General features: G+C 31.7%; 2 protein-coding genes across 2 annotated transcripts; both read right to left on the bottom strand.

Moving 5' to 3' along the window:
• Window positions 1-7,851: 7,851 nt before the first annotated feature.
• Window positions 7,852-19,850, bottom strand: LOC132057473 (GDSL esterase/lipase At5g03610-like). Its single transcript, XM_059450090.1, has 5 exons — window positions 19,695-19,850; window positions 18,721-19,002; window positions 14,452-14,723; window positions 9,282-9,585; window positions 7,852-8,283 (listed from the first exon to the last, which is right to left on the bottom strand). Exons 1-5 carry the CDS (start codon window positions 19,738-19,740, stop codon window positions 8,069-8,071), a joined length of 1,119 nt encoding a protein of 372 aa, XP_059306073.1. The 5' UTR covers window positions 19,741-19,850; the 3' UTR covers window positions 7,852-8,068.
• A 1,872-nt stretch (window positions 19,851-21,722) lies between these two features.
• On the bottom strand, window positions 21,723-22,553 carry LOC132058568 (uncharacterized). The gene has a single exon (XM_059451034.1). It carries the CDS (start codon window positions 22,428-22,430, stop codon window positions 22,056-22,058), a length of 375 nt encoding a protein of 124 aa, XP_059307017.1. The 5' UTR covers window positions 22,431-22,553; the 3' UTR covers window positions 21,723-22,055.
• Window positions 22,554-23,434: the final 881 nt, after the last annotated feature.

Below are 23,434 nucleotides of genomic sequence, written 5' to 3'. Positions count from 1 at the left end.
TTTGACTAGGCACAGAATTAAGAAAGAAAGCGAGACTTTTGAAATATGTGGTCCAAAATAAGCTTTAGATATTTGTGTGGCTGTAAATCATCTCATAAAATTAAATTGTTTCTAAATATGAAAAAGTGACATTCTTTCTTTTACAAATTAAAAAGGAAAGCGCGCCACATAAATTGTGACAGATAGAGTATATATTTTTAGTTCGAGCAATTAAACATAGAGAAACTTCCGATAAGGAATGTTTTTTCCCCTTCCGTGGGCTCTAGTGCTCTACAATGGTAATACTAATTAGTTGGGATATTAAATTTTAAATAACAAAGGAACAAAAAAGGTTTGAAATCAATTCAATAACAAGTAACTTAATTTAATTTGGAATGATAAGTACACCTCAAACGAAAATCACCCCTTACCCTTCCATCCACCAAAAAAAAAAAAAAAAAAACCCATCGAGGCAAAGACATGGTAAGAGTTTAAATTCGTTCTTGTACGGAAGATATACATAATATTTATGCAATCAAGTCATTTTGGAAGATATATATAATTATATTTGATAAGTATTTATAAATTACTTACAATAAATAGTAAATAGTAAGTAACCTGTTGTGACATGTTAAACTATATTGATGATGTAAGAATTTATTATGCTATATGTATATTGCTTAATTGGTTTGTTTTTACTACTTGCGATGCATTACTTATCTTCTTGCATCATATTTTTAACGACTTACTTGGAGAGATATGATAGAAGATGACTCAATGATTTTACTAGACTTTTGGTTCACCACTTACTGCTCTGTGCAAAATTTCCAAGTGGGAGAATTTTTATGTTTGTGGGACTGATATAAAGACTTGTTTCATGAAAACCAATTTGGAGGAGGTTCGATTTAGACAGGGTTTAGAATATTTCGCTGTCTATATATATATATGGCTTTCTTTCATAATTATGTACCCTTGTAAAATACATCTTTCAATAAATAATAAGAGTGGAGACGATAGTAATTTTCTTCCCTTGAGGATTTCTACGTTAAACTTGCTCGAATTCTCGTTAATTCATGACATGGTAAAGGATGTCAACTGGGTCATTGATGTGTAATCAGAAGCTTAAATAATTAGGAAAAAGACAGAGGGAATTGTATTTTTATATATATGAAAGCCAAAAAAAAAAAAAAAAAAAAAAAAAAAGATGGGAATCTTTTAGCTCTTCAATCCTTCTCTGTTGGACCACAAAACTCTGAAAATGCTTTTTTCTCTTTTAAAAAATCAAATGTTAGTGTGCAATTAAATGATTCATCAAGTTGACTTTAGTTCTAAGTATTGCATGTGAAATTATTATAGATTTTCAAAGTGCTCAGTAGGTTCATATTTAAATTTTGAGTTCATACATTGAATAATTGATTAAAACGTGAATAATTGATTTTATTCATGTGTTTTCAAACAGGCAATCATGAACTAACAGACCATTAGCCACATTTGAAGTCTCCCAAGTTAATGAAATCCTTCGAGTTAAAATCAACCAACATGTATTAATATAAAGTAAGAAAACTTTCCAATCAACGCTGTTATTTTTTTTTATTTTATTTTACTGCTGTATATTTTTTCTTTAAACAAATCGTAATATAACATCTTCAATTTGTACATCAATTAAAAAACAGAACTTGGAACGTTGTGTTGCATATTTGAAACAGGGTTAATAGCACTTTTGGTCCTCATGAGTTATTGGTAAATTCTTGTTTTGGTACTGTAATATATATGATTTAACACGTTTAACCTTCAATTAATTAAAATGTGTGCTTTTGGTCCCTTTACGAGGAAAATATGTTATATTTAGACTACTTTTAGAAGTATATTACCCTCAACATGAAGTAGCAATACAGGTTTAACATAACACATGAGTAATTGAACGATGTAACAGTTAATAGTTCTGAAAATTTGTGAGTATTCATAAATGAAGGGACCAAAAGTGCACAGTTAAGTAATTGAAGGTTAAATGTACTTCGCCAGATATCACAAAGGACTAAATTAAATTTTATCAATAATTAAGGGATCAAATGTGCTATTCCAACTTGTCTTTACTCTTTAATCTATATTAAGTAAAATGAATGAATTAATGCCTACTTGTGCTACCAACTCAAGCTATTTGTTTGTTTAAAGCATATTGTAATGCATATCATTATGTATAATAACAAAATAAGGACATAATTTTAACTTTCTCTTAAAATATTGTTGAGTTAGAGAACTTTAATTATCATATTCAGATTAAAGTATGTAAGTTTCATTAGAATTCAGGAGGTGTGTTGTCGCCAAATGATTGATTTAGTTAAAAGAAAAACTATTTATATATTTCTAAAGAACGTGCGTCGAGCCTTAGAAAAAGGGTAATATCAATGTGTCCAGCAATTATTTTTCTTCACCTAAACACAAATTGAAGTTGGTGGATGTATCCTATTTTAATATAATGATAGTGGGAAAACCTTAGCGAGAACGTTGAATTTAAGAGGGATGTATACAGAGGGTCGGGCGTTTCAGGCAGGTCATAGGAAGGATTGACATATTTCTAGGTTGATAAGTTTTTGAAGGAGAGACGCATATGATATCTTAGGCGAATCCCACATTCGAGTGCAAGAGGAAAGTAAAATATTTTATAAGGCATGTCGTACAAGTACACATGGTACACAAATTTTGGAGTCGATAACGACATAGCTCAAGGAAATCTGTTGGACCAAAGCTAACAATAGTACCTGCTGCAACGAATAATTTTTCATAACAAACCTATACTGATCACCTGAAAAATAAAGTAATTATAACTTGCTTTAATTAGGTTGCACTAATAGCAAACTTATCCTATACAATATGGAGATAATGATGAGAGCACCGCCACACGATTCATAAATGTATTATGAAATTTATAGTTGAAGTAGTAGTTATAATTGATGGGATTATCTAGGGGTGTCAATGGTTTTCAAAAAATCGGTTTAATCGGCTGATCCGTATTGTATCGAACTGATTTTTAGGTTTCTTTTAATAAACCGACGGTTTTTATGTAAATTTATAACCGTACCGAATAATTAGGTAGGTTTCTAATTTTATAAAAATAAACCGAAAAAATACCAAATCGAACTAAATAAGTTTATATATGTAAAATATATTTTATATATTAAATTTTAAAATTTTCGCCTTGGGTTTGGGATGATGAAAATGACTACAAGCCGGCAGCATAATTAACACCTGAAATTCCAATTCTGAAACCTATTATATTACTCCTATTGAAATTAAATTAGTTCTAGCATCTCAAGTAGTAACTAGTAAGCTACAAGGTATTCCAATGATCTTGGATTGCTACAAAGTATTACATATCTTTCCTCTCGTATGATTTTAAATTCTCTTATTGAATACTCAATCTTAGTAGTCTCAGTTCTTGAGTCTCATCTTGATTGATTTGTCCCCCCTCGTGCGATCTAAAATATATTTTTAGTTTTTGCTTAACATTATTTTACACTACCGTAAAAATAGTGGGATCAATATATGTTCTTGTCGTCTTTATGTTTTCTTAATTCGATCACCTTTTAATCAGGAAAAATATCTAGAGAGTTTTTGTCAAAGTGCTATAGAAGTATGTATGATATTGTGTCTTAACTTTTATTAGTGACTATAACATGATGTTCTTTTTTTATTAAAAAAAAAAAAAAAAAAAAATCGAACCGGACCAATACCGAAGAGAAAACCGGCATGATGGGATGGTTTCAAAAAGTCTATTTTTGGTTCTACAATATGAAATAACCTAAAAATTGGTACGGTATAAATTTTATAAAATAACTGCCCTTACCGTACCATTGACACTCCTAGTTATCATTGTCATTTTTAAAAGTGAAGAATTTGTCTGGTCCTAAAGGGTTGTGGAAACACATAAAAACTCTTTAAGAAACGAAAAGTGTAACAAAAAGTTGTAACAAATAAAAAAATAAAATACATAACCCTTAGAAATAGGCCAGATGAATCCAAAATCCACATGATAAACCATTATTTCAGCATGTCTAGTGAATTTAAAAAGAAACGCGCACACACACCAGAGAAGAAAAACACTTTTGTTACATAAATTAAATTAAAAATAAGGAAAAGCTATATATGATTGCTATTTCTATAGTAATCAAACTCAAATTGCAAAAATGTTAGATTCTGCTTTTCTGAATTTATGTACAATCATGACTAATGGTGGCTCCCCACAGAATTTAGTGAAGTTGGACTTTTCTAAGAAAGAAAAAAAACAATAAGAGATGCTTTTGGAAGCATTCAAATGAATTTTCTCCAAAAACACTATCGGGGCGTATGTCATGAATGAACTTGATGAATAAATACAAATACTTTAATCAAAGCTAATTAGAGCTCTCAGCTTTGTGGTCCATTCTTAACCAGAGATATGGCTTTGAGAATGGTATACATTTTGGTAGAGAGTGCATGGTATAAATTTTGATAGAGAGTGATTTCTTTCTAATAGGCCTTACACAATGCGAATCTAAATTAATCAAAATCTCAAAGCAGCATCAAATACACCGAACATGAGACGAAAAAAATCTAGAGCTTCTTGAAAATACAAGAGAGAATAATAAATTGAATCCACAAAAATCAAACTGTTCTTAAAACTTAATAAATGCTTTATGAAGTTGCAAGGAGTAATATTTTATCCTAATCTCATTTGTGCAGGGCATGCTTTAAGAGTAAATTAGAGAAGAAGGAGCAAAAGTTAATTAATTGAATTTAGAATAATGTCCATGTCTATCTTATCTCATTATTATATTATAAACACTAAAAAAAATAACTTATAGGGAATCAACCTTAATTTACAGAGCAACTGCTCTTTTGTTTGACAAACTCAACACGGACTAATTATAGGCTAGTGTTATTATTAATAAACACCGGGTGTCACCTAGTGGTGAATAAACTAAGATTAAAAATTATGGAAGATTATAATTCAAATCCAAAAAAAAAAAAAAAAAAAAAAAGAGTTATGCAATGTCTTTCCGTTTGCCTAAACTTTGGTACATTGTGGGAGATAACATGTATTTGGTTATATAATCGACGTACTTTCAAGTTGAGCTAAATAAAACCGTTACAAAAAATAAAAATAAAAATAGCAACAGTTCTTAGCTTGCCACATGAGGGAATGAACACACTAAGCGACTTAGTAAATTAGATCAAAATTAAAACACAACACACGATTTGCCACAGTTCATATACTTATCAACTCTCATGTGCTTCAATTATTACAAACATGAAAAGAAATACAGATCAGTAAGTTCACGCTGAATATGATCAAACTATAGGTGTACAGAGAATTGCATTTTGTATATTTCTAGCTGAAAGCAATGAGTCCATTAATAATATCAGCAGAACCCGCCCAAATTGCACCTATGGACTACAAAAGAGGAATAAAATGGTATTTCAATTGATGTGTAAGCAAATCCATTAGCCAATTGCAAGTGCTTTCTTTTGTGTTGCATATCATGTTGTTCGGACTCTTAAAAAAAAAAATTGACAAGCGTGTGTCTAGTCTTTCAAAATTAGCATATTTCTGAAGGATCCGACCATGAGTGTGTCTTTTCTTTGAAGAGTCCGAACAACATAAATAGTATATTATGCTTCTCATTCTCATAAAGCAAGAACTGTGATCTTCATATTGTTAGGCTGAAAAGGCCCAAAAATACTCTTAACATAATGTGATATTGTCCGCTTTGGGCCAAGCCCGCACAGTTTTCTCCAAAAGGTCTCACATCATTAAGAGTAACCAACACCTTATAAGTAGGTGTACAATCTTCCCCTCGAACTAAGTTCGTCCAAAGATACTCTTAACATGATGTGATATTGTCCGCTTTGGGCTAAGCCCGCACGATTTTGCCCAAAAGACCTCGCATCATTAAGAGTATCCAACACCTTATAAGTAGCTTCTTCTTTTTTTCCGGCTATCAATATGGTACTTTATTCGCACACCCAACACATATATATTGATAGTTCATTGGAGTTTTCTCTTCAAAAGGGATTGTCTCACTTTGTTTTACGGAGTAGTCAAGATTGGACAACAATATATGAAGGAAAACATAACACAATTTCCAACAATACAGATAGATGAGACAAAACAATAGATCGCTCAGTGCATGAAATATTCCGCGTCACACATGATTCGCAGAATGACCATATCTCAAGAGGTGTGATGTAGGCCGCAGCTTTCCCCGACATAAACATTAACAGCTAATTCTACAACTCACACCCATATATAATCTATAAGTTATACTGACAACTTTACTATTGCTACAACGATGTACACAAAATCTATAGTCAAAGTATCATTGAATGTGCCTTAACCGGGAATTTTAGTCATGTCAATAATCTAAAAAGTTGAAACACAAAACGATGCAAGTAGTGTCCATTGGCCATTGCACCGCCAAATAAACATGTTGGCCACTATCAAAGGTCCCTATTGCATGGCATCAGTATCTTTTCCTATCAATTTTCTTAAAAGACATGTGATTCAGTACAAAATTAGCCTAATTCCCAAATGCTTGACCACAATTGGTCTGCTATATTATAAAAGCTAATGGCTGTTTCACGCAAATGCCTTTTTTTTTTCTTTTTCTTTTTTTATGTCACCATTTAAATTTTGTCTCTATTTTTAAAAGTTATGTGAATATAACCATTGAAATTTTATCATTCTGGACAATATTAAACTCGGTTCTAATGTTTGTTTATATATTGCTCAACCTTACAGATAAAATATAATTACCGTCTAACGCTTTCAATAACTTATAAAATATTAAGTAGACTGTAATCTAACGTTGACTCATAAGATTTTCAGCTTTTTTAAAAAAAAAAATTAGATTATGACCATTTACTTAAACATCAGTCTCAAAAAGAGAAAACCGATGAAAACTGACACAAAATCATGGATTTAAGTGTCTTAACAACACTATGACCAGCATATCCACTACCCAATTACAGTCCATTTTCTTGATTAAAATTTGATTTAATACCAATTTCTTAGCATTCAACAACTTACACCATCCTTAGGAAAATCAAAAAGGCAAAAAGTAAAGTTTCTACTAAAAACTTAATTATATGACTTTTTCCTACTAATTTCTTGTATATGATTCATCAATTTAAACCATCCTTTCTTAGGAAAAACAAAAAGAAAGAAGATAAAGTTCACACTCTGCTAACAGAGAGGGAAAATAAAGCATGATGGAATGATGAAAGTATTAGGCATATTGCAAGTCCCTACCATATAAGCATATATTTTAATAAAAATATATGAATAAGCTTGTCAATTTTTAATAAAATCTCCGCTAGTATTGATCAATTAAGAAGTCTTAATTTCTCGAACTACTACGTGGTATATGCTTATCAAAAATGAGAGAAAGTGACATTCTTGAAAAAGAAACAAATGACTGAACAAGGTAATCTTTAAAAAAATTCGATAGAAGCGTTATATACTTTTATGTTTCAGCTTGTCCAATGATTTAGTGACCGTTTAAGCAATAAATTCATTCTAAACTCTGTTCTTTTTATTATCTTGTACTCCAATCAATCCGATCACCACCAATGGCGAATTAAATCCCCTTCCCTAAACAATTATAATGCACAAATAGGGCAAAAACGATGTTTCGATTATATATAAGCGGTTGAATCCCTTTAGTATAAGAAAAAAGTCTATTGTGATATTCTATCTGTTTAATCCGTTTATATGAATTTGTGACAATACAATACAACGAATTTTATGCTATTCTTCATGAGGATCCATTACCAAGTTTATGGATGGCCAATTTCTGGCCGCGAATCTATATTTGTAATTTTATTAAAACAAGATGACACTGAAAAAATCTTATTTCTGCAAATCACCCTAAATAAGGAACACAAAAACTTGGAACTACAATGCAATAGAAGCCTTTATTTTTTTAGACTCCCCAAGTACAAAAGCTCTAGGCCTAATGAAACATAACAAAACAAACTTTTAAACCTAGGAATTACAGTTAGACAAATAAAAAATGCTAGACCACACGAATTAACACAACCCAGTAAAAAGTTAAAAGATTTTTTGAGTGAGATTTGATTTCAAAGCATTATAAACAGCATGCCATCCAGCTTCTGTAGGGTGAACTCTGTCCCAGAAAAATGTAGATTTTGGATCATTGCACACTGTGTACATCTTTTCACCTTTCTCATTCATACTTCCACATGAATATCGATTGCTTATTCCCATGCAACATGGCTTCAGTGGCGTCTCGAACCTTGTACTTCCTGCTTCAACAAAATTACCGAGCTTAAATAAAGAAACATGGTCTATGAGGAGTCAGATAACCGATCCCAACTTATTTGAGATTAAAGGGCAGTTATTGTTGTTTATCAGTATGACAGTGTATGCAATTGCAGAGTTTCTGACTTTCACTCCTATCGAATTAAAATAAATAAATAAAGATAAAGGTTAGGGGTAGTGAGGGGGCTTAACTTTACTTTACGGAAATAACTCAATTTTCACTATATTGCATTAAGTCACTGAAATATTTTTATAACCAAAAATTCACTCAACCTTATTTAAGAATAAAAAAGTTATTCACTTTTACCCATCTAATTCATATTCGCACGGGATAGACTCACTAAATAAGGTAGAACATTCCTTATCAAGTAGTTTTTCTGCGAACTCAAGCCCAAAACCTTTACTTAAGAATGTAAGAATCTTAACCATCACACCAATCTCTCACTACACCCTTAAGAGTAATGCTTTTCACTTTTGTTACTACCTAGGAATTTTCATTTAGAACCCCTCCAAAGCAAACACACACAAAAAGAACCTTTTTGGGGGCTAATGTCCATATGCTATGGGATTATGAGCGACTTTACGACTTGAAAACAAAAAAATCTAATCGGGGGTTTTCCCTCTTAATGGGACTTAGGATGTGCGAATTAAATTAGTCGGAGTCTTAAAATGAGTATCAGAGGCACAATCTTTCTTTCATTTAGTTTGAACCACTCAAAACCACAAAATCAGGCTAGCAAATGACTCATTATCAATCCACTTGTTGGACGCTGAACTCACCCGGCCCATATCTTTCATAAGATGTGTTTTATTTGGAAGGATGAACTAGACTTTTTCATCGCCCAACTCAAGGCAGATCAAACAAAGGTTCTTCCCACTAATGCTCTCATTCTCCAGGCTATGAGAAACCGAAAAAAAAGACTTTCCAATTTGAAAATTTCCTTAAGAAGAGAAACAGTAAAAAAAGAAAAATGGTTCTTACCTGGCACTCCTTTGCGATCCAGCACAGTGGTGAAAGAGCTAAAAAGATCAAGAATCATAAAGCTAGAACCCATTGTCTCATTGTTCAATTTTGCCACAGCTTGTTGTAATAGTGAATTGTGAAAATCCACAGCAATATTCTCAGTAGCATTGCATTGTTGGAATGAATTAAAAACTGTGCTTTGTGGAAGGCATCCTAGTGGCTCCAATGTTGTTACTGCTACCTTCTTTGCACCCAATCCATTGACTCTTCTCATGTTTATAACTAGTTGATTTACCACTCTAGTTATGAAGGCAGGAAGATCCTACAAAAAAAAATTGGATATTATAACATCACATGTATGTAAAATTAATGCCGCTCGAACTTTTCTGAAAATGTTGTCGCGCACTACTTTTTGGAGGATCCGACACACGCACGTAGGATGACATTTTTGAAGATTCCGAACAACAAAGCTTAAATGCATATTACAACATCACATGTTCAGAAAATCTGTGTTGCTCGGACTCTCAAAAAATATTGTAATACTCGTGTCAGATCCTCCAAAAAATGCACTACTTTTTGAAGGATTCATCACGCACACAGCCGAAATTTTGAAGAGTCCGAGCAATATAGCATAAATGCATATTATAACATCACATGTAGGGAAAATTTATATTGCTCGGACTCTTCAAAACTGTTGTCGCACTCGTGTCAGGTCCTCTAAAAATACCCTATCCTTTTTGGAGTATGCGACTTAGCATAAAGCTCACACTTAATTCCGTAGAGAATGAAATTCCATACCAACATATAGTTTATAGTTCAATGTTATCAGTGGAGTTCTCTACGCATGCAATACATATGTGCAGTTTTTTTTTCCATCTAAAACGATAGTGTCTGGTCATCTTGTGCTCTCCTCTTCGATGAGAAGAGATTATTACCGGTTTTTATCTCTACTGAAATTTGAACCACGACTTTTAAAGATTTCACTCACTTCATTGACTAATAGTTCACGTTCTCGAATGTTCATATAGGTGAGTTTAGTTGTCACTATCCCCCTTCTCTTCTTTCCTATTCTTTCCCCTATTTCCCACCCTCTGTTCCCATGCAATAGGAATAGCAAAGGTTCATCAATCATTGTGAATAATCTTGAAGAAGCTCAAGAGTAACATACCAAAGTAAGTTATAAGTTTAGTAAAAGGTTAATTACACAAATGTTATAACATGTTTAAGATTATAAATTTTAAATGATTTTTTTAAAATAAAAAATAAAAAGAAAGTTCACGTCAAGTCAAAGTACATCAAATAAATTGATATAGAAGAAGCCAGTACAATATTTATGGTTAGCAATGATTCTCAAAATCAATAAATGAATTCAGCTAGTTTATAGTGTAGTAGGTGTAGGCCCAATATATAATTTGTTTCCAAGTGAAATTGTACATAAAAATCCAAGAGGAATAGGTTGGTCAACGTCTACATTCTTCTCCATTAAGAGGCCGTTCTATTACAGATATCTACTGCTCACTGAGCATTTCAGACTATAATACTGACATTTTATCTCGATTTAAGAGTTTATAGGCTCAAAATTAATTATCATCAACACATGGTCAGACTTGGATGTTAATTTAAGAACATAATACGTTACTATCATATTTCAAAGGGAAAAGGGTCAAAATATCCCTCCACTTTATTTTAATGGCTAAAATATTCCGAACTAATTTTGGATAATTTATACTTCTGCCGTTATGAAAGTTAACAAATATACACTTCATTTGATGAAAATCCCCAAATTGATTCAAATCACTCGATTTCTTAAAAAATAACCCATTCTCCTATTTTACCGCCCCAACCCACCTCCTAAAATAAGTCATTCTTCCTTCTCTCATATTTTTCCCTCCAGCTATCAAGCCGTTGATTCCATCAATTATAACCAGAAGGAAGATTAAGAAGCGGTCTTTGAAACCAGAAAACATTTTAATTAAATTTCATTTGTATCAAACATCTATAATATATAAACCTGTTATTCATTATTTGAATAGAAATTCTATTTAAGATCTTCCCTTAGCAAGGAAAGCAAAGAAAGATGGAAACTATTGACAGGCATTTTGAAAACAACCAGTACATAACTTTAAATAGTTACTACTGCATAGCAATCAACTAAGCAGATAATAGAGCACTAACTTATGACTAACTTATGACCTGAAGTAAGCTAAAAGATTTAATCCCATTACCTAACTAATTTCAACATAATTAGGACTCTCCTAGGATGACTTAACTAAAACATAAAAATTATAGCTCCTAAAACATGACACTAACTTTTGAATCAGTCAACGGCTAAAGAGACAGTAAGTCTCTATCGACCGGCTTGATAGCTGGAGGGGAAAATATGAGAGAGAAGGAAGAATGAGTTATTTTAGGAGGTGGGTCGAGAGTTTTGGGGTTGGGGGGAGGGGGGGGTGGTAAAATAGGAGAATGAGTTATTTTTTATGAAATCGAGTTATTTGAATCAATTTGGGAATTTTCGTCAAATGAAGGGTATATTTGTTAACTTTCATAATGGCAAGGGCATAAATGACCCAAAATTAGTTCGGAGGATATTTTTAGCCATTAAAATAAAGTAGAAAGATATTTTGACCCTTTTTCCTATTTCAAAACTTGGTGACACATATATTGACACAAAGAGCGTTTTCCAAAGTCAATGCTCTTATGGCTTTAGTTCAGGGGTAAGAGTGCAACATGTTATCTGAGTATTAAGCGCATGTTACTTATTTGAACTCTATTTCAGATGAAAGTCGGATACTTAAATGGAGAAGGGTAGAGTAATTTTTCAAGTTCGAACTTATCCCATGAAAAAAAAAAAAAAAGGTCCTGACGAAAAGGCATGTTAAAGATGAACCATCTCTAACAACTTAAGTTTTAGATGATATTATCACACAGTTTAACAGTAATAAGGGTCATCAAGGAGACATAAAATTGCAATCGCTGTGACACCTGTGATGAAATGAAGGGCATACTAATGAGGACAGGTCACAGAGAAGGATTAGCAGCCTTCCAGACTGGCAAGTTTCTTAGAAGGATTGCATATGATATCTTAGGTGAATTTCACAACGAAATGAGAAAGGAAAATAAAGCGTTTTATCAGTCATATCACAAGTTCATATGGTATGCACGCTTTTGAACTTAATAACAGCATCACCTAATTAAGGAACAAATCAATGAAGGTTATTGAACCAAGCGTGACAACACGTGTCATGAACTTGAATCATGACAGTCTCAACTTAACCACAGCTTTTAATTTTAATTCTTTTGTTGTTTCTTGGTCTAGCACATCAGGAAAAGGGTGTATGTCATCTAATAACGAGAGCCAAGAAAATAATCAAATTTTTTTTCTAATGGATTTTTATGGATAGCAATGATCCACCAAATTAATATAGCAGATGAATACAGCTATTTTGGTGTGTAGTAACTGCAAGGCCCAGTATATTTTGTTTCATATGAAAAATTGTTCATAAAATCCTAGAGAAGTAGGTTGGTCAACATCTAATATCATCTACTACTGGTGTCAACACTCATTAATATACAAGATGCCCTTCTATTCCAAAGTTCAGCAAACAGTACATAGTTTTTTTCTCTTAATAATCAACCAGTATCCAGAATTTAACACGCCACATAAAATTCATTAAAGTGATAAATGTTTCTGGTCCTGGGAACTTTTCAGTTCCTAAAATTTAAATTGGATACTTCTAGTTAAGAGTTAAGGGATTCATTTCATATTTTTACCCCGTCATACCCTTGGTGGTAATATCAAATGAGTTTATGTTATATACGAGGCTAGTTTTACAAAAATTAAGATTATACCAGGTCACCTTTATCTATTACGACAAGTAACTTATCTTTTTCTCAAGATTATAAATCTCATATTTTAAAGAAAATTTACCCGTAAATATTTTGACATTTTTAAAAAAATCTTTATACTAGTAGTATATATTATATTCAAAATATATACTTAAAATTGACAATGTATACAAATATGATGACTGATGTGCAGTGTCAGTCCTAAAGTTTGGCATTTTATCTCGTTTCGACACTTCAGAAGCTCAGAACCAAACGTATATCAGTCACATGGTGAAAATTATTACTGGATGATATCATTTTAAGAAGATAAAATAAAACGACGACCACATAAACAACTGCAGATATATAGAGCGTTTCTAAACTCTAAAGTTTGTTCATGCTATATATTATATATATCAAAAATCTAGAAAATATGCATTTATTATTTATAAGAGATTAAATAGTACACGTGTTCACCATCAATACTCTAAAACTTAGGATACTCTTCTTCTATAAAACTAGTACTAGTAATGTACTCTTTTGTACACTGGAGAACGACGACACAATAAATGCTAAGTCACTCGTTTCTTGTGATCGAAATTATATACTTATACCTTTACTTCAAGATTTAGTTGACACCTTACAACTACAAGCTCTACTAGTTTCTTAAGTTACCATCTTTCCACTGAATGACGTAGCTTAACGATTAGTGAAGTGAGTGAAAAATCATAAAACAAAGATTAAATTTCATCAGGAACAAAAATACTAAGTCATTTCTCCTATCTACCTAAAATCTGGTGGGCATATTCACTGATATACATGTGCCGATGAAAGGTAACAAGTACCTAAGTGGAATTATCGAGGTAAATGTTAGTGGTGGAGTCAGAATTTCACTAAGGAGATTAATTCAGAATATAAAGAAGTTAACACACAAATAAGAAGCCAAGGAGATTCGACATCCACTATATATATACGTATACAATAATTTTAACCTAGTATATACAGGATAATTTCCCGGCAAAATGGGTTCGGATAAACCTGTTATGCCCTAGCTCCGCCCACAATAAGCTTAAGTTGGACAAACACCACTACCGTTATATTAAAAATAAAAAAAAAGGGTTCTACTAGTAGTGGATAACACTAATTGATATATCTACAATCTACACATGCACATTAAAGAATGAATGAAGCTGAAGAAAGTATAGCAAATTAAATATTACTAGGTAATTTCTTCCCATCTATCTAAGTTTTAGTGAATAGAGTTATCCAGTACCTATACTATAAAAATTTATCGAAGTGCGCGCAAGCTGGGCCGAATCATAATTATAAAAAGAAAGTATAGTAAATAATATCAATGTACCTGAGCTGTACCACCATTAGAAAGGTAAGCACCATAGTCATTTCCAGCAAGAGAGAGCAAGAACAATGAAGACTGAACATCTGCCTTTGTGTAGACTGAATCAGCCATCAATTTTTGGAAAAAATCAATTTGAGTTGTCATGTTTGGCTCTGGAGCTAAAGTATTAAAAACACCAGTTCCTCCATACGCAAAATTTATTCCATATCTTAGCCTGTTTGTTGCATATTTCATCCATCTATAAGGTATTGGTGACTTCACTCCCAAGAATTTAGCTGTTTTTTAGCATGTCAAAAGTGAGAGGGAGAATATTAGTAATGCACATAAAATAAAAAGCTAAAAAGATTAATTAAAACCTTATTTTTATAATTCAGAGTTCAATTCCTATACGCGATCAGTGTAAGAAAAAATAAACTTAACAAGAAATGCTAAAAAGATTAGTTAATACCTTATTTTTATAATTTAGAGTTTAATTTCTATACGCTGATAGTGTAAAAAAAATCAACTTAAAAGATAATTACAGATAATTATGCATAATAGTACTTTTTTCTATTCATTTGTTCGAACTTTGATGGATAGAGTTATCCGGTACTAGTTCTGAGGCGGAAGCGGAAGGTACGTAGCAGATAACTCGTGACATTAACCAAATTAAGTACACGTGAGCTAACCCAAGCACCACATTATATTTAAGTTAATTCATATTAATCAAGGATCAGATTGATATAAAAATCACAAGTGGACCCATTATCAAAAAAAAAAAAGAGTGGCCGGACTCAACGAGAAATCACCCTAAAGCAAGGGAATCCATTCTACTATGAGATGTTGAGAGTCAAAGCTTAGTTATTCGTGAATGAAATTGGTGGCTCCATGGTTGGTTAGCTCGAAAGCTAGTTTTGACAGCATACGTAAATTTTATTCGAATGATTTTATTTTGTCTAAAGAACTGTGGAATTTTTGTCTTATGACCTAATTCAAGACTTAGCATGATGAGTTGGTAGAGATAATACTCAAAATACCCCCCAACGTTTGACCAAAATCCCAACTACACACCTAACATTTGCGGGGGTCCTATTACCCCCCTGAACAAATTTTTTCAGTATCAAAATGCCCCTTTTTTGCTGATGTGGCAGTCCAATCTGCCAACCCCCAAATATTAAATGGCGGTTGTCCACACGCGCCTGGCCCACGTGCCACGTGTTTAATTTTGCCCCATTTTTTATTAATTTCCCCCTTCCTCCATCCATCTACTCTTCTTCTTCTTCAAAAAAAAAAAATCTCTCAATTTTCCATACTCCATTTTTATTAAGGATCTGAAAACCCATACCCAATTCTCCTTCATCTTCATCAACATTATCATCATCATCATCATCATCTTCATTAGGAGTTGAAAAAAAAATCACACCAACTTGCTCAAATCTAATCCAAACAAACCCAAATGTGAAAGGAAGCTTCCTAACACCAAATAGAACAAAGTTCATCCATTAATTTGATTAAACAATCAAGAATTTAGAGAAACCCATTTGGTGTTCTTCATAGCTTTCTCCAAATTCTTAGCAATGGAGTTTAATTTTCTCCCCAAATCAACTCAAAGAATTAGTGCTTAAACAACTCCAACCAAGCAACAAGTAGCAACTCCAAACAAGCAACTTCCAATCAGATTTTCTTTAACAAGATTAGATTTTTCATCCTTATTTTTTTTCCAGATTTTTCCTTTTTCTTTCTTCAGATTTTTCATTTTTTTTCTTCAGATTTTCGTTTATGGTGGAAAGTTGTTCTTTAACAAGTTGTTCGGAATCATATGTGGATTTTCTTCAATTGAGATTTTCGTTTATAATGGATATTATTTTGACAACAAAAAATGGGGATGGATATTAAATAGGGTGAAGATGAAGATGAAGTAGCCTAAAAATGGAGGGAGTTCAAATTTTATCTACTTGGCATCATATGTGGCAGCTTAGTTGGCGTCCAAAACAGGTCAGATGCAGATTTTTAAAGGCCGTCACGCGCCACTGGGCGGTGTATTCACGCTCTCTGCCACATCAGCAAAAAAGGGCCATTTTGCTACTGAAAAAATTTGTCCAGGGGGGTAATAGGCGCAGGTTAGGTGTGTAGAGGTCAAACGTTGGGGGGTATTTTGAGTATTATCCCTGAGTTGGTACGTAGAATAATAATCATAGAAAGTGGCTACAAAGTTCAATGAACAATTGACAGATAATAATGACAATGAAAGAACTAAAACAAACTCAGTTAAGCACTAAAAAATCATTCATAATGTCACACTTTCACATAAATAAAAAGCCACATTGTCATTAGTTAACAAAAAGAAGATAAAAGTACTTATAAGAACTATTTTTATTTTTGATATAAAGTAATGAAAGTAATTATGGGATCAAGAAATAAAGAAAGGAGCGTGGTGGTCTGACAAGATGATGCGAAAAAAAAAAGTAACAAAAGTCTGAATAATGCAACATGTCCCAGCTGGAAAGCATAAAGCTCCCGCCCCCCCCCCTATTTCCTCCCCATCCAAAATAAATTGCCATTTAATAAAAAAATTATCAAGTATTTTCAACTATATTCTTTATATTAAAGAGGTAGTTCTCTTTAATATTACTTAATTCTCAAAAAAATCTAATTAATAGAATAGTTTAATAAATTTTATATTATATTTATTAATTTTTTACTGGACGTGATCTTTATTAAAATAACACTTATTTTGAGACCGAGGGACTAAGTCACTAGCAAGTAGCAACCCACTGTAAAAGGAGAAAAGAAGTAAAAGAATTGTTTATATAAACCAAAAGATGACAGACCACACTAAAGATAAAGTGAACACAATGATGAAAAGAGTTGCATGGGTAGAAGCATAAAAGAGAGGCTAGGACTAGGATTAAGATTAATCCACAGCAGAAAAAGTTAATATTTCATCAACTTTGTATAATGCCTTTGGAATTTGAAAATTCTTTAACTATTACTCCTACATTGTTCATCCCAATTCATATAAAATAAAAAATAGAAAAACGTTTAATTTCAAAGATAAAACATACTCCTTCTGTCTCAATTCAAGTATACGTTGGGGGATTTCACTTGTATACTAAATATATATATATGAAATTTCAGAGATTTTTTTTTAAAGTTTGTGATCTAAAATAAATTTTAAATATTTATGTATTGTAAATCATTTATTAGGCTACAAGAGAAATTTTAAAGTTACACTAAGAAGTATGCCGTTAGGATGGTATACTCCCTGATACACAGTATTAGAAATATCCTTTTTTAGGAGTGATGACCAGGATTTTACATGCATATTTTTTTTTAAAATTTTAAATGAATAGTGATTAAAATCTCAATAAATTCTGTTACGAACCGTGAAAAGAGATGCTCAAATTAAATACTCTCACTGTCTTGATTTACGGAATCCATTCAATTGGACACAGAATTTTAAAAGAAAAATTATAGACTTTTGAAATTCATTATTGCGTGATTATAATTTATCTTATTAAAAAAAAATGAAAAGCTTAAAGTTTAAAATATTTTTAAATATTAAAAAATAAGTACTACTATCATTTTGTAGACAAACTACAATGGAAAGTGTATTTCATATATGGAGTTAAAACGCACAGTTTTCGATGATATGTCATTTCTCTGGGACAAACTAAAACACAACGAGTCACGTAAATTAAAACGAGTGGAGCAACTTTCTTTAATAATGCACACTTCTAAACATAAAACTTTTGAATATTTATATTCGCCATTCAATCAAACATCGCCTGTCGACTAAAACTGCTCCCTATTTTGACTTGACACGTAACTTTAGAAAGTAAAAAATATTTTTGATCTTGTGGTACTCATTTCGAATCAAAAAAAGAATCTATTTAATTTTTTTAGATTAAAAAAAGAGTTCATTTAACAAATTAAAAAAAAATTAATCTTATTTTTTTATATTTATCCCTATTAAGTATTATATGATTAAATCCTAATGCTTAATGCTTATTTAATTAGGGATAATTTAATCAAATTATTTATTTTTATCTAAAAATTAATATTTTAGTTTCCTTTAGGAGAGTGTGTAAAAATAATTTTTTTTAATTCGGATTACAAGTATTAAACTGAATATATAAAAGCTCCCCTAAAAAAATACGTTTTAATTAAATATGACATATGAAAAATTAGAATTAATTTATCAAAAAAGAAAAGAGACGTTCTTTTTTAAAGAGACTAAAAAGACACGAACAAATTGAAACGGGGGAGTAAGAAAGTATTAGTGGCATGTACCTAGGTAATCAGTGAGGACACGGCCATCGGAAAACCTGCCAGAGGGCTTGCCAGGAAAAGTGACACCATAAGGTTGTTTCCAAGAATTAGCCACTGATTTCCCGTTATTACCAGTATCAGCATATGAATCCCCAAATACAAACAGCTTTGTTGGTTTAAAACCATAAATTTGACGCTTCTTTTGGTCTTTTTTGTAACTTTTCTGGTTATGGCTATGTTCATGATGGTGATGATGATGATGATGATGATGTGAACCTTCAACTTGAACACTCCATAGAAACCCTGTAATAACATAAATATTGTTATGAATCCTCGGAATGAAAATAAAAAAGTTTGTGACGCTGAATTAAATTCCTGATAGCAGGAGGCAGAACTACAATATTAGGAACATGTGACAAACTCAGTAGCTTTTGCTTAGACTGTTGTTTTGTATTAAGAATTATATTAATTGCAAACTTACAGACTAAAACGAGCTATAGAATTGGTGGCAAGTTCAGAACTCATAAATTTAAATTTTGTCTCCACCTATAATAGATAGGAGAAAAATCAAGCATACCCCTTATCGAGTGGAAAAGATTCAACAAAAGACAGAAACAAATTCACGACAAAATAGTTTGAGACGATGAACTGAACTCCTGATAGACAAGAGAAAAACGAAAAGTACTCCTAATCTCCAAAGCATCTATTTTGCCATGAAAAAGATTCAATAAAACATAGTATAAAATAAGAACATTATTCGTTTTACGTGGAAAAATAGTATAACTGTAATTAACAATATTTTCTTAAATTTGACTCATTAAATTCACGTTAAAGTGGGATCTTTACAAGGAAAAACATATTAAAGAGAGTAGATATAAAAAATATATATATATACTCTATAAGAGTATAATAAGTAATTAAAAGTGAATAAATGAAAGAAGGTAAAAGAATTTCAGCAGAAATGTGAAGTAAAAATAAAATGGATATATGCATACCTGTGATGAAGAAAATAGAGAAAAGGAAGAAGTTAAAGAGCTTCATGGAAGTGGGAGAGAAGAGTTTGTTTGAAGGAGAAAATGGGGGAAGAAGAATAGTGAGATTCTGTTTATAATTATAAAGCTATTTATAGATATGATTAAAAATAAATACAATAAAAAAATAATAGGAGGGGAACATTGACTGGTGGAGTATATTTTGATCTGTTTATTTGGATCTTTACTAAATCAACTACAGGCCATTTGGTCACTGCCACAATTTCATATTCACATTGGTAGTTTCTTTTGTAAAATTAATTAACTATATTGCAAAAGCTGACTATTCTACAAGTCCTTTTTTAAAATGTTATTATTTAGAGAATATTTTTCTTGCTTTTTTTAAAAAAAAATTATGGTGGTATTCATATCAACTTAGGTTACTACTCAGCAAGAAATGAATTTTTGGTCTTTTACAATTTTTTTTTTTTAGTTTTATGATCTTTTTATAAAGACTTCATAAAAAACATTGAAAAACCCAAAAATAACACATAAGAACCCCGAAAAGAAACCAATATTCAAAAAGAGGTCAAGAGATCTTATTTCATCTTCATGATCAGAGGTAGTTAAACGGTTCTAAACATAACATATTTATACAATCACATTACTTTAAAAGTAAGTGCAGGTAAATCTATTGGATAGCATTGATTGATAATAAATAATAAATGATAAATAATAGATTAAATTACATTAATAATATAAAAAAAAAAATTACTTGGTGTAGCTTCTTCTAACAGGTAATTATTGATAATAACTACCTTTTAATTTATTTATATTTAGTAGCTACAATGATTTTATAAATTACTATTCATAACTACACCAAAATACATAAAGTTGGAGTGGTTGAAGTGGTTATTGGGCTAGCTCTCACCCTGCCGCCCAGGTTTGAACCTGGCCAATAACTTTTCTTCTCGTACATATTTTCTCTAGCTTCTTCTCTTTGTATTTGAGTGTATTTCGTCATATGTATTTGGCTCATATTTGTAGCGTATTTGGCCTGAGTGTATTTCGTCATATGTATTTGGTCTAAGTGTCTTGTATCTGAATGTATTTGTCTTCATATACATTCAGTACACGTGAAATACACAGCTTTTGCTTAAAAGAAATCATTGTACTATCACAAATGACTGGGTAATATGGGCTGAAATTAATTGCCCCAGTGGATAATGACTGGGCCAAATATTTTGAGATTTAATGTTATGGGAGTGGGCTAAAGTGCTTCAGGCCCAAATGATAAACCGACCCGGTCTGATGAAGATGTACGGGTGTTCTATTTCCTACTGGGAATCCAATTTTTGGTGAGATCACCCCTACCGTTTACGAAGGCGGATTCATGATTTAAATTTAATGGATTTAACTTTTTACTGAATTCATTATACTGTTAAAATCATGTATTTAGATCTAATAATTGTTGAGATTTTAGTAAGTTTTTTCATATGTTTATGCTCAATGTCGAAAGTTCGGGGTTCACATGAACATGTCATTAGCTAAAACGCGACATTCACCTCTAATCATTTGAGACGCATGTCTTGCATTGCTTGGTTTATTTTAAATATCGGATGCAGCTAAAAATTCATAGCGCGTTTTAGTATTATTCACAATTAAATATCTAATGATTTTTCTATAACAAATATAGATTTTAAGTAACAGCTCGTTCGAACCAGTTATGTAGCTTTAATTATGGCAATCCCCTTCTTGCTTTTCAGCTTTGATGCTCAATATCTCGTAAAATCAGACCAAGATCCATGATAAAAAAGAAAAAGTGTAGGCTTGTCCATATTGATGGTTCTCACATAGAAACCATTTGTGTAAAATATCTTGGTTACTCATGAACAAAAAAATGAATTGCAAAAGATCATTTGCAAATTGAAGTAAAATCCAATATATAGCAACAGAAATTTCGATTTCAAGTTCTGAACAAATTCCTGACAAGGAGTGGTCTCCCCGTTCCATTTTCTTTGATATATATGTCCTATACAATGCGAATCTGGATTATTCAGACCAGTAAATTCTGAATATCAAATGAGTAACCAAATAAATAAAATAAAAGAACAACAACATACGCAACATAATCCCACAAGTAGGGTCCGGGAATGGTGGTGTGTAACCCCTACCTTATGAAGGTAAATGATGACAAGAACACAAAAAGAGTATATAGCAACAGGTGTCTTGGTTTTAAGTTCCGAGAATGAAGATATTCCATAGAGGAATTGCTTTCCCCTTTAATATGTACTATACATTGTGAATCTGGATTAGTCTGGATTTTCAATACCAGACCGGTACATAATAAAAAAAGTATACATGGCAATACAATTATACAATTTTCTACCTATTCTTGAAAGGAGTAATCTTGATAACAAGACCAGGAAAAACATCATCAGGATCATGAATATGAGGATTCTCTTCAACAATAAAAGGATCTCCACATTTTTCACTAATTGTTTGCAAAGTTTCACCTTCTCTTACAACATAAATCTCATCACATGGCCTATTTTCATTCATAGCCATTTTCTGCTGCTGCATTTGAACTATAAACAATTCACTCTCACCTGATTCATACAAGCTCAAAACCAACATTATTGACAAGAACAAGAAAGAGTACCATGAAATTTTCTCGGCTAACGCTATCGATGAATCATATCGAAACATGGCTACAAGATTAGTGTTATTGTTTGTTTGAGGTTCTTTATTTGGAGACATGTTTTTTGAGGGTATTTGTAGAAATTAGTAAGAGGATTAGGAGGGTAATTAAGTTGCTTTAGTTGGAGTAGTTATGTGAAAGAAGGGGAGTTGAAAGGGTTTCTTCATGGGGGAGTTGATAGGTAACTATCATAATAAGATATTGAAAATGTATTATTTAGATGAGAGTGAAAGTTTGTTCAACTGCTTTTTTCAATATAAGCTACTAAACTTTTTTTCACTATAAGCTACTAAACTTTCTAAGTCCATATCAAACCAAACAAATTAAAAGTTAAAACAAATTAAGAAACAAACACTATTGCTTTGATTTGGTTTCTTTTTCTCTGTTTTATTAAATATTCACTCTGTTTCCGTTTGTGTGACCCTATTTTCTTTATAGTTTGTTCTAGAAAGAATGATTACTTTCTAAATTTGAAAATAATTTAATTTATACTTTTCATTACCCTTAATGATAGTTTTTTAGCCATAAATGTAATACATGTTTATTAAGATTACAAGTTTCAAAAGTCTTATTGCTATATAAATATAATTCCACTTTTAATGTCATAAGTTTCAAGTCTATATATTAAACACATACGGAGAGAGGGAACCCAATATGCCAACTTTCTGACAAACGAAGGGCACAAGTATGATGAAGATTTAATAATCTGGGGAAATATATTCAAGAAGATGGAGTTTCTTCTCTAGGCCAACTTAAGCATCATTGTTTTTCAAAGACTGTAATCTACTTTTTAAATCTTTTTCAATGTATAAAAAAAAGAGTTTCAAATCTTCTTTCTTTTTATACTCATGACCAGTAAGACAAGATTATACTTCCTCTGTTTTAATTTATGTGAACCTATATCTTTTTAGTGAAATTCGAGATTATTCATAATACGCTCTCTTGTCCATATTATTTGTCTTTCAAATTTTTTGTTCTCCCCTTACTTAGAAAGGTGTTGATAGCCCTAACCATAAGAATATTTGTTTAAATTATCACTTACTCTACTTAAACGTGTTAATCA

Source organism: Lycium ferocissimum, chromosome 5, assembly GCF_029784015.1.
Source record: "Lycium ferocissimum isolate CSIRO_LF1 chromosome 5, AGI_CSIRO_Lferr_CH_V1, whole genome shotgun sequence".
Classification (NCBI taxonomy): domain Eukaryota; kingdom Viridiplantae; phylum Streptophyta; class Magnoliopsida; order Solanales; family Solanaceae; genus Lycium; species Lycium ferocissimum.
The sequence above is the reverse complement of the archived record's forward strand: the minus strand, read 5'-3'. Positions and strand labels throughout refer to the sequence as shown.

Excerpts from the sequence above, each read along its gene's own strand:
- LOC132057473 (XM_059450090.1), bottom strand. The coding sequence starts at position 19,740 with ATGAAGCTCTTTAACTTCTTCCTTTTCTCTATTTTCTTCATCACAG. Across the intron at positions 19,003-19,694 it reads CTCTATTTTCTTCATCACAG|GGTTTCTATGGAGTGTTCAA; the intron begins GTATGCATATAT and ends ATGTTATTACAG. Across the intron at positions 14,724-18,720 it reads TGTCCTCACTGATTACCTAG|CTAAATTCTTGGGAGTGAAG; the intron begins GTACATGCCACT and ends GCTAAAAAACAG.
- LOC132058568 (XM_059451034.1), bottom strand. The coding sequence starts at position 22,430 with ATGTCTCCAAATAAAGAACCTCAAACAAACAATAACACTAATCTTGTA.